The 11,800-nt window shown below is 65.8% G+C and overlaps 1 protein-coding gene across 1 annotated transcript in view; it reads left to right on the forward strand.

Moving 5' to 3' along the window:
* RASGRF1 (Ras protein specific guanine nucleotide releasing factor 1) overlaps nt 1-11,800 on the forward strand; it is a 57,303-nt gene that overhangs the window by 33,537 nt on the left and 11,966 nt on the right. Inside the window, exons 10-19 of the mRNA XM_006905373.1 lie at nt 2,580-2,643; nt 3,015-3,151; nt 3,716-3,798; nt 4,740-4,988; nt 5,754-6,127; nt 6,539-6,664; nt 8,047-8,217; nt 8,752-8,858; nt 9,238-9,350; nt 10,418-10,478. Coding sequence (XP_006905435.1) covers nt 2,580-2,643; nt 3,015-3,151; nt 3,716-3,798; nt 4,740-4,988; nt 5,754-6,127; nt 6,539-6,664; nt 8,047-8,217; nt 8,752-8,858; nt 9,238-9,350; nt 10,418-10,478 — 1,485 coding nt within the window. The remainder of the gene's footprint in view (nt 1-2,579; nt 2,644-3,014; nt 3,152-3,715; nt 3,799-4,739; nt 4,989-5,753; nt 6,128-6,538; nt 6,665-8,046; nt 8,218-8,751; nt 8,859-9,237; nt 9,351-10,417; nt 10,479-11,800) is intronic.

Below are 11,800 nucleotides of genomic sequence, written 5' to 3' on the forward strand. Positions count from 1 at the left end.
CGCCCAGGAGGCGGGGCCGCAGGCACCGCGAGCCCCAGGGCCCCGGCTCACGCAACCGCCCCCAGACCCCCTGCGTCCCCTCGGCCTGCCACGCGGCGCCTGTCGGAGTCTGGTGCTCCCCGCTCAGCACATTGCTCGTCCACTGCTCTGAGCTCAGGACCTCGTCCGTCTCACGCATGTGTGACCCCAGGAAGGTCCCCGCTGTGCACAGCTCGGACCCGCGCCTGTAATAGGGGTGACAGTCCTCACAGGTGCAGACCCCCCTCGGCAGCAGGGAGCATCTGATAAGCTGCAGGCTCCCCAGCGCCGTGTCCATCCCCACAGAAACTGCCCTCCGCGATTTCAAAGCTGAGCGAGGGTGGCGGGCAGGGCCAGAAGCTCCCTGACTTCGGCCAGCGCATCAAGGATCCCCTCTCCCAGATGCGGGGTGCCTGGCCCGTCACCCGCAGAGCTCGGAGGTCGGGCTTCAGGGAATGCGCTGCTCATGTTAATGTGTCGACGAAGTCATGGGTTGGTTGCACACGAGAAATTAATTTACAAACATCGGACACTGGTTTCGGCCACGCTCCACATCAAGGAAAGCTTCCTTGTTGATTAGCTCTGCAGTCTGCTGTGACGGCCTCGTCCAGGCCGGGGGACTGTGCCCTGGGGCGGGAGTCTGGGGACAGCCTCCTGCCTGAAAGCCCAGAAGCACATGCTCTTTCGTGTGTGCATGTTCCCTGACCCGGTTTGGGGTGGAGGCTGAGATTTAAACCCTCACAGCGAACTGTGGAAGACAGCACCGCCACACACCATGGGTGACCTCATACGGTCCCACGACCTCGCCCGGCCTCAGTTCACTCAGTCGCAAAATGGGGTGAGAACCCCTTCTGAGGAGGGCTGAGAGGATTCAGTGAGGGGGTGCCTGCAAAGCGCAGAGCCGGTGCCCGTACAGGGCAGCTGCTCAATGGACAACATCGCTGTCGGTCTTGGTCGCATAATAATGACCTTGCAGCAGTAACATCAGGCTTCTGCACAGCGATTATCATGAGCCAGGCGCTATGCCAGACGGCACGTGTATTTAATTCCCGCGACTACCGGCTGAGGCACATGCTGTTCCTTTCCCTATTCTGTGGGTGAGGGAACAGACATGGGGGAGCCGGCGAGAAGCAGACATCTCGGAGGCAGACCTGGGACTGCAGCCAGAGTCTGTGCTCTCAAGCCGTAAGCTAGAATTCAAAGCACTTCTCTTGAAATACTGTCCCTGGACATCGAACACCATTCCGTCCCTTCCAACGGGCACGCTGCCGACCCCCGAGGTTTAAAATGACCCGAGAATGTTTGGACTTGGCTGGAAGAGAACGGCAGAGCGAGATGGGGCTTCCACGGTTTCCAGCCCACTGACCGCTGGGCAGCGAAGGCCCAGCAAGGCCTGGGGGGCAAAACCAATGAGCAGAACGAGACGCAAAAGCAGAATCTGGGCCCCGCTGCCCCCCATGGGGCAGCCTGCCCTGCAAACGTTTTCAAATACAGATCTGCCCGTGGCCGGGTCCCTGCGGTCACTAGTTATCATGTGCCTTATCTGTCCTTGCATGGCAAGTTATCCCCAGATGTGGTGGCTGAAGACAAACGTTTGTCGTCTCGGTTTCTGTGGGTCGTAGTTTCAGGAGTGACAGGGCCCAGGGCCCCTTAGGAGGCTGCAGACACGACAGTGCCAGGCTGTGTCACCTGTAAGTGTGACTGGGGCCGAGGATCCGTGTCCACTGTGGCGATCCATTCATTGACCTGTCCTCATGGCATGGCATGGCAGCTGGCTCCCCCAGGACCAGTGACCGAGAGACAAGAGAGCTAGCAGGATGCTGCAGTCCCCAGAGTCAGATACCCTCACTTACGCTTGCTTCTTGTAATGAAAAGCAGGTCACCAAATCCGGGACACGCTCCAAAGAGGAAGGGATGTGGGCGCCACCTTTTGAAGGGAGGGGTACCCAGCCTTTGGTTACTCTCACTTAGTACCAGGGGACCAAGAGAGGCTCAAACACCCAGGAATGGGAGGCATTTTCCAGATAGTCCTACAAACTGAAAACCAGTGGCTGCCCTGGGCTGGGATCAGGCCCCTGAGGCTCCGCCCAGACCTGCCAGGGACCTTAGGGCGAGACACCGCTCCCTGATTTCACGTCTTCACTGTAAAGTCAGAACGACGCCTGCCACGGGTCCGTGACATTGGCCTGCTTCCCTGTTGGTAACGGGGGACTTCGGACTTCTGTGATTTAGGTGATGCCGCTGCGGGGGCAGGAAGAGGCCACGCCCCCAGCTGACCCCCCCCCCACTCGGGAAGGCCCCCTCCAAGAGACTTCAGACTTCTGTGATTTAGGCGATGCCGCTGCGGGGGGCAGGAAGAGGCCACGCCCCCAGCTGACCGCCCCCCCACCTCGGGAAGGCCCCCTCCAACACAGTCTCGCGGGACCCATTGGGCTCCTTATATAAACACCCACCCGGAGCATAGCACATGTGCGCACGCACCGTCAAAGCCCCGCCCCCCGCACGCGCTGGGACCCCCCGCACCCGCAGGGCCCCGGCTCAGGCCGCCTGCTCTTCTTCAGAACGGTGTGGTGTCCCTCATCGACTGCACCTTGCTGGAGGACGCGGAGAGCACGGAGGAGGAAGGTGGGTGTGGGAGCTGCTCGGACAAGTGCGCACGCTCGCTCGCCCCAGGGCTGTGTGTCCCCAGGCACGGTCTTGGCCGAGGAGCAGGGAGGACGCTGCCGTGTGGCGGCCCCTCTCCCGCGCCGTGGTCCACAAAGTCCCCCCACTGGCCCTGCGTGGCTGCAAGCTGCTTCTGGGCCGCAGGCCTCGGTCCTCCCGTCACGAAGTGGGGGGTCCTCACCTAGGGAAAAAGAAACGTTCTGGAAATAGCCAGGGGCCAGCGCTGCCTCCCCCGGGGCAGAGGGTGGGGGGATGGGGGGACCATTGCCGTGGTTTCTAGCTCAGAAGCCGCCCTCGCCCACTCTGCTACCTCCATGTTTTGCAACTGGAAGCCAAAGGGTCCGGCCAAGACATGGACCGCCTGGATTTTAAGATCGGGGTGGAGCCGAAGGACTCCCCGCCCTTCACGGTCACCCTTGTGGCCTCGTCCAGACAGGAGAAGGCAGCGTGGACCAGTGACATCAGCCAGGTGAGCAGCGTCCGTGTTCCCGCAGCCTGTGGTCCCCTCGGGCCTGAGCTGGCTGAGGACCTGGGGCCGCTGCAGGGTTCGAGTGGACGAGGGGCCGTGTTACCAGGCACAGCGCCCACCAGGGCTGAACGCGGCTACCCCATCCGGCCGGCAGGAAGGGGTCCTCGGCTACCTGCAAAGAAGGGTCTAGGAACCCCTTGCACCGGGATTGTCCTCTGTGGTGACTCTTAAAAGTCCAGAGCCCGGAGCTCCTCCTGCCCCGCCCCCAGCCCCCACAGACTTACTAGATGCGAATCTGCGGCGGGGACCTGGGGGCCTGCATTTCAGCAGATGTCCAGGCCATCGGGGGCACAGAACAGTCTGCGAGCCACACCCCAGGGTGTGGGAACAGCAGAGCTTGCAGAGTGAGGACGGAGGCCCACAGGGCTCTGTGCCCTGACCCTGCCGTGCCGGGCCCCGTGTCCAGCAAGGCACAGGACCTGCTCGCTGGCCAGAGCCCCTGCCAGGCCCGGGTCCCAAGTCGGGGCCGAGGTGCTGACCCTGGGCCCCCCTCTCTGGCCGCAGTGCGTGGACAACATCCGATGCAACGGGCTCATGATGAACGCCTTTGAGGAGAATTCCAAGGTCACGGTGCCGCAGATGATCAAGTAAGCGCCCCTGACCTCGTGCTTGCTCCCCAGGCCGCTGAGCGCCCCGCGGTGACGGCAGGGACGGTGGGCAGTGGGCCGGCCAGTGCTGGGCTCAGGGACCCGGCTTCCATCTTCTGGGTGTTCGTTTTGAGTCAGCGTCTGCTGGGACGTTGGCTTCGGCTTCGAGGATTTCTGTATTAGGCGGCTTAGGGTACAACAGGAATGGCCCTTGAGCCTTTTCTATTTTTACGATGACAGTTTTTCCTTTCCTCGTCGCAAAATGAGAACATGTGGAAAACGCGGGCTTCCTGGGCCCCTGGGCATCCCGCTGGCCCCGCTCTGGGCCCGTGGCCGGCACAGGCTTCTCCCCAGCTGGCCGCCGCCTGCCGCACGCGGGGGCCGCTCGCGCAGGGCTGCATCGTAGGGCATTCACGGTGCCACCGCCACCACGGCCTAGTTCCGGAGCGCGCTCCCGTCACCCGGGAAGAGGCCCGCGTACTGGCGGTCAGTTCCAGTCCCTGCTCTCCCCGCCCCGGCAACGGGGCCTGGGGCCCGGCCTGGCCTGGCCGCTTCACGTCGTGTGGGCTTTGTGACGGGCCCTGCACGCAGCACGCTGTTGAGAAGGTCGTCCTGGCGCGTGTCACTGCTTCGTGGGCAGCAGCGCCCACGCACGGACAGCGGGGGCGTTTCCAGTTCTCGTCCCACGTTGGTGTGAACGGGCGTCCCTTAAGCCTCGCGAACTCGGCAGCCCGTTATTTCGAAGTTCGTTCTCTTTTTTCCAGTGTCTCTAGGAGTTTTATGACACCAGGTTTTCAGGATGTTGGGGGGAGAATGCACCCAGGGCCCCCCACCCCACAAAGCAGTCCTCATCCCCGTAACAAGCCCACCGGGCCCTCCGGCGGGCCAGCCGGCCACGGGCTCGGAGCCCGCAGCCCCCAGTCAGCCCGGCCTCCCCGCAGGTCCGACGCGTCCCTGTACTGCGACGACGTGGACATCCGCTTCAGCAAGACCATGAACTCCTGCAAGGTGCTGCAGATCCGCTACGCCAGCGTGGGCCGCCTGCTGGAGCGGCTGACGGACCTGCGCTTCCTGAGCATCGACTTCCTCAACACCTTCCTGCACTCCTACCGCGTCTTCACCACGGCCGTCGTGGTGCTGGACAAGCTCATCACCATCTACAGGAAGCCGATCAGCGCCATCCCCGCCAGGTGGGCGGCCCACGGCCCGGGGGGGCAGGCTGGGCCCCGAGCTGGGGCTGCAGGCCACCCCAGGGGTAGGGACGGCGCCTCCTGACCCGCAGGCTCCGGGGTGGGGCACGCACCCCGATGTCCTCCCTGCCTCAGCTCTCAGCTCTCTGGCCGTAGGGGACCCACCCCTGCCCCCCACCTTCCCATCTAAGACGAAAGGGAGGGAGGGAGGGGGCACAGAGAGCGTCTCCCCTTCTCTGTGGAGCCGCGCCCAGCTCTTCGGGCATGCCCAAGGTGCTACGGCACGTGCAGGCCACCGGGGCCTTGAGGGGGCTGTCCAGGGCCCAGGAGGGACAAGAGGTGGCCCCAGGGCCTCAGTGAGCCCACCTGTGCCCACCCCTGAGCGCAGGCAACAGTGGTGGCCGCAGTGCCAGAGCCCAGCATCACCGCCTCCCAGGGCCACAGGGAGGACAGGCTGGTCCCAAGGCAGGAGAGGGTCCGGGGGGCCCGGGGGCTCGAGCCGCCCCGCCTCCCGCCTCCCAGAGCGTGACCACCCGCCCCCGCGCCCCTGCCAGCCCGGCACTCACTGCTCGGGCCTCGCGGCGGTCGGCTTCCCAAGGCCCTGAGCGGGCAGGAGTGACCCTGAAAACCAGCCCAGACCCTTCCCGGTGCCCAGCTGGCCGCCCCCCCTTCCCAGCAGACAGGGGACCCCAGGCCTGGGCCGGCGGTCGGCCCGGCGGTCAGGCCGCGCTGACCTGTCCTTCTCGGCCCCCGCGCCCCACACAGGTCACTGGAGCTCTTGTTCGCCAGCGGCCAGAACAACAAGCTCCTGTACGGTGACCCCCCGAAGTCCCCACGTGCCACCCGCAAGTTCTCCTCACCGCCTCCGCTGACCATCACCAAGACATCCTCGCCCAGCCGCCGGCGGAAGCTCTCCCTCAACATCCCCATCATCACAGGCGGCAAGGCCCTGGACCTGGCCGCCCTGGGCTGCAGCTCCAACGGCTACACCGGCGTGTATTCGGCCATGTCGCCCTTCAGCAAGGCCACCCTGGACACCAGCAAGCTCTACGTGTCCGGCGGCTTTACCAACAAGATCACAGACGAGGGGGACACGACCAGCGAGAAGCCGGAGGACCCCTCGGCCCCCAGCAAGCAGAGTGAGTGGACAGGGCTGATGGGCCTGTATGGCTCCCGTGGGGCAGGAGGGAAGCCTGGGGGTCCCAGGCAGACCGTGATGGCTGTGCAGGGCCTGGGCAGGGCAGAGAGGCCGCCATGTGACAGCCGGGCCCTCCCGCACCCCTGGGCTCGTCCATCTCTGCGCAGGTACTGGCCAGGCCCCACTCACCAGGTCCTGGCTCCCACCCACATTCACGGTGTGGCTCGGGAGCGGGACCAGACACGGGAGCGTGGACGCCTGCCAGGGCTGGCGGGGCCGCATAAAGCTGTCGAGCTCCGTCTGCTCCACGGGCTTGTCCCACACGTGCTCTGTTTTGCACCAATAACTTACAGACCTGAATCTAGACATCGGTGACCATTTGAGCACCATCCCATGACCTCCTCCCCCGCAGGCTCTGATGTCTCCATGAGGGAAGAGTCAGACACCGATGACAACCAGAGTGACGACGGCGACACGGAAACATCGCCCTCCAAGTCGCCAACGACGCCGAAGTCCATCAAGAGCAGAAGCCCCTCAGGTACGTGAGGCCCCCGCGGGGTGAGGGCAGCCCCCCCGAGCTGCGAGGTGGGGCGGGGGCGTCGCCCTTCTGCCGCGTCCTTCCGACCCCTCGCTGCGGGAACTGCGCCACACCCCACGAACCTGGGTGGCCGCGGGGCTGCGGCACGGCGTGGGTGGGGCCCCCTCTTCCGCTCGGCAAAGTCCCTCCAGGCCCCGGAGGGGACGCGCGCCCCGCCCGACGCTGGGGGCGGGAAGGCCGGGCTCACTCTGGACTCCTGGGTCCAGAGGTGCTTCCTGAGCTCCCGCTCCGTGTCGGGCTCCTGGCGGCCTCGTCCCCATTTTAAACCAAAGGAAAAGACTGACGGCTGTGGGGAGGTCTACCCTCCTAAGGGTCCTCGGGGAGCCCTCTGGGTTCCAGCTCCCCTCAAACTCCTCCCCGCACACAGGGCTCTGGGAGGCGCGAAGGCGAGATGGGAGCCGGGGGTGGGGGCTCCCTGCCACCCCCACCCTCTCGAGCCCCTGCCCCCACACAGCACGAGATGCAACTGAATCCCCAGCTCCCCAACTCCCAGGCCTTCTGAAGACACCCCGTAAATAACAGGTCACCCAGCTCAGAGACGTGGCCTGGACGCACGCATGACGGGCACACGCACCTTCTCACATGCATGGAGCCGATCTCGCCCAGGGCCGGAAGGTCGCCCCAAAGGTCGCCCCAAAGTAGGCTGGGTCATTAAAGTGTATCGTTCGCTCCTCAGAGCTGAGGTGCTGTCACTTTGTCCGGGTGCGGACTGCTCTCCAGTCCTAGGAGGCTGAAGGTTTCTGTCCAACCCTGCCCTCCGGCTATCCGGAGTTGTCACTGACAACTGTCCGACCCTGCCTTGCTACCCCACAGCGGCCGCAGAGCTCTGCACGGCCCCAAGTTCCTCCATCCTCCCATCTCCACTCTGACCCTTTGAAGCACGTGTCGATGCCCGACTTACCCCAAAGTTACCGAGACCTGAGTTATGGAGCTGACCCAGGACCCCACAGCTAGCAAGGGAGGGCTCGGCGTGCAGGGCTCCGTACCCCGCCAGGCCCGGGAGCCTCGTCACAGGTGACGAGCTCGTTCCGAATGGACGGCAAGGGGGAGAAGGTGACGGCTGTCCTGCAGGCGGCCTGTGCCCAGCTGGGCTAAGAGGTGACCGGCCTCTGGAACAACAGACGGACGGGGTGGCTGGAGCCTTTCTTCAGAAACAGGAGGGAGGCGGGGGCTTTCCCTCCCGAGGCCGCCCTGCGGGTGGCAAGCAGAGGCAGGTGACAGACCCCGCCGGCAGCACCGCCTGTCCCCCGTCTGGAACGCTGGTTTCCTCGCAGCCCGGGGGCTGGGGCAGAAAAGGCTGAGGGTGGCTCCTTCCTCTCCAGAGTTCCCGCTCTTCTCCTACAATAACGGGGTCGTCATGACCTCCTGTCGCGAGCTGGACAATAACCGAAGCGCCCTGTCGGCAGCCTCCGCCTTTGCCATAGCGACCGCAGGCGCCAACGAGGGCACCCCAAACAAGGAGAAGTACCGGAGGATGTCCCTGGCCAGCGCAGGTGTGTGGGGCCTCCACTCGCGACAGCCCTGAGCTCAGCCCGGGTGCGAGGCCGCAAAGACGCACGACCCCAGGATCCCGCCCGCTCTGGCTGCTCCAGGCCTGGCCGGTGCTGACCCTCCACCTGGAGCCCCCTCCCTCCCACCGGGCCCTGTGCTGCGGGCACACTTGGACCCATCCTCAAGTCCTGCCCGGGGGGCCCGATCGCCCTCCTCCCAGTCCACACACTGGTCCTGCTCAGAGGCTGGAGCGGGGCGCGGGCTCTGGCCCGGAGAGGCTGCCAGACCCTCCGGCAGCCCCTGAAAGGTGCAGGCTGGTCAAAGTAGGAGTGGGGACTGTGTCCACTGGGCCGTCAGGCGTCCAGGCCCCCTGGCCAGCGCCCAGGCTGCATGTCCAGCCCGTTATCACCCACTGCAGCCCCGCCCCGCAGCCCTGAGGGACAGCCCGGCTCGCCCAGACCCAGCGCTGAGCTGAGGTGAGGGCGAGCTGTCTCTCGTCTTCATGGTCCTGCGTCCTGTGTGCCACGCTGCCCCAGGCTTCCCCCCCGACCAGAGGAACGGGGACAAGGAGTTCGTGATCCGCCGGGCGGCCACCAACCGCGTCCTCAACGTGCTGCGCCACTGGGTCTCCAAGCACTCTCAGGTGGGTGGGAGGCCCGGCGGCCTCTGGGGACCGGTGGGCACTGTTGTGGGAACCAGACGGCAGCAGAGCGCGGGAGGGAGGAGCCCGGGCGTGCTGCCCGATGTCGCAGAGCCCAGGGGACCAAGGACACTCCACGGGACAGGGCCCTCATCTCGCCACCTCTCTGCAGCAGGGGTGCAAAGCACAGCCGAGCCTCCCAGAGCCCGGGCCTAGGGTGCAGCCAACTCAGCGCCAGTCCCTGGTCTCACCCAGGGCCTTTTACATGAGGGTCCCCAGGCCCACTGGGGCCCCGTCATGAGGGGGCAGCCTCCTCTGGCCTCGGCTGGGACCCACGGGGCGGCCTCAGCACAGTAGCCAGAGGCACCATCACACCCTGCAGGACTTTGAGACCAATGATGAGCTCAAGTGCAAGGTGATCGGCTTCCTGGAGGAGGTCATGCACGACCCTGAGCTCCTGACCCAGGAGCGGAAGGCTGCGGCCAACATCATCAGGTACGGCCTCCCCGCCTCTGGGACGGGGGTCTGTCCCCACTGCCGTGCGCGTGGCGGGCCTCGGGCAGGTGTGCAGGGCGGCCGTCGCCCCTCGTGCCGCCGGGCTCTGGAGCTGCCGGGCCGTGTGTCCCCTCCCCTCCCCCGCCATCAGGCCCTGACCCCTGGAGGCAAGAACACTGCCCGCTGCTCCATCCACGTCCACGCCTGCCAACGCCTGCGCTGTCCCGTGTGGTAGCACCGCGACACAGGGCTCTCAACCCCCGACTAAATTTTAGGAAAATTTAAAATTCAGTTTCTCAGTCACACAAGCCACACGGGCTCGTGGCTCCGTGTTGGGCAGCACAGACAGACGGTGTTGCATCATTCCAGAGAGTTCTGCGGGCCGCTCAGCGCAGGCTGGGCGCAGGCGCACGCGCACCCGCCGCTCCCACCGGCTGACGGGGCCCAGGGCCGGCCTCCCCCCCTCGCTTCCGGCCCGCCCTGCATCCTGTCTCTGACCCAGACTTGCAGCCAGACCTTCCCGTTGCCCCTCCCGCCCCAGGCCCGTGCCACAGCCCCTCGGTCCCCAGGCTCTGTCCTACAATCTCCTTCAGGCCTCCCCCACCACAGCGCACGCGTGTCCACGCACGGTCAGCCCCCCGGGGCCCCCGGCATCTCCCGCTGCCTTCCTTGGAACTTACGATCACAGCCATCCAGTTAGGGAGCTGCCTGGGGTGCAGTACAGAGCAGGCTGCAGTCCCCTGTCCCCACCCCTGGCCTGGCTCCGTTCATGTCACCCTGCCCTAAAGGGCCACTGGCCTGTGTCTAGCAAGGGCCAGGTACAGACGTGGGGAGGCTGGGGTGAGACCACAGGAGGGGCCCTCACCCAGCGGGAGCCAAGGACGGACCATCAGGAAGTCAGCAGGGAAGAATGGGGAGGGGTTCCCACGAAAGGGGAGGGCAGAGCACAGACAGAGGTGGGGGGGTGGGGGGGCTGCAGGGCGCTCTGCTGAGGGGGGATTGGGGGGCTGCCCCAGAGGTGGGGTGCGGTACAGGCCGCATGGCTCACTGTGCCTCCCCATCCCCAGGACGCTGACACAGGAGGACCCAGGTGACAACCAGACCACACTGGAGGAGATCATGCAGATGGTGAGCCAGGCCCGTCCTTCCCGGGGCCCGAGGACCCCCTCACCCAGCACGGTCGCTCCCGCCCGCGTCCTGCCGGCCCCCAGGCCTCTCCTGGGTCCTGGGCCCTGACGGAGTGAATGTGGCTGAGCTGCGCTCCTGCCTGCACCTGCTTCCGAGGCTGGGGCTCCTCACCCGTGAAACACGCATCACACCCTCACCCCTGGCCCCCACGGCCTTCCTGAGAGCTGTCGCTCCCATGGGACGGTGTCCCCACAGCCGTGCGCCTGCCCTGGGGCTTCTGCACGGCTGTTCTTGACCGGGTGACTGTGGGGCGATGCACAGACGCCCCGCCTCACACGCACACGTGCACACGGCCCCTTCTCCCACTATCCTACACTCTGTCCCTGTGCCCCGGTCTGTGACGGCGGCTCCATGAAGCCAGGGGCCTCCTAGCCCCGGGGTCTAGCGAGGACCTGGCAGTGCAGACCTCGGGACTATTTGCTAGGAGGTGGAAGGGACACCATCAAGGAGGGACAGCTTGCTCCCCTGGTACGGGGACCCCATTTCCCTGTGAGCACTGCAGATGGGTTGCTGTCTGCGCTTGGCTTGGCTGGGACTTCTGGGTGGGAGCTGCCTGTCCCCCCACGTGCCTGGGCGGCCTGGGGCGGGGGTCGCTCTTTCTGACTCATCCTCGGTGGGCACAGGCTCCGCCCAGACCGGCACAGTCATCCCCATGCCCCTTCCCTCCAGCTCCCTCCAGCCCCTCCTGGATCCAACAGACCAGACCCCCCGTGAGGCCTCCCCACGTCCACCGCCTATAGAATCCCTGCCATGGGGACCTCGGTCCCCAGCTGCTGTGTCCTGAGGCCTTACCCTAGTCCAGGGATGCTGGTGGGGGACGCCTTTAACAAAGCTGGCCACCACGGGTGACCCTGGGCCAGGAACGCAGTGGCCCTGGACTCAGACCAGCACTGTTCTCTGGGCACGGGGCGGGAACCATGTCTCAGGAGGTGGCCACCCTCGTGAGTCCACATCCGCTCCTGACTTTAAAGGGGACTTTTATAGACCCCACGCGGACCAGACAGTCAGAAGGCTGGGCTTCGGCCCCAGCCATTAACCCTGGAGCCCTGTGGTCATTTAATCACTGTGGGTGACAGCTGCCCCGTTGCAGGGGGAGTGATGACTAAACGAGGCCCAGGCCTGCAGCACAGGCTGTTACACGCGTTGGCTCCGGCTCCCTGGTCCCCTCACGTCCCCTCGTCTGGACCGCCAGGAGGGACCGCCCCCAGTGACCGCCATCCGCCCGCCCCGGAGAGGCGGCCCCGGGAGCCGGGGGGAGCCGG

The sequence above is a fragment of the Pteropus alecto genome, unplaced genomic scaffold (assembly GCF_000325575.1).
Source record: "Pteropus alecto unplaced genomic scaffold, ASM32557v1 scaffold60, whole genome shotgun sequence".
Lineage (NCBI taxonomy): Eukaryota > Metazoa > Chordata > Mammalia > Chiroptera > Pteropodidae > Pteropus > Pteropus alecto.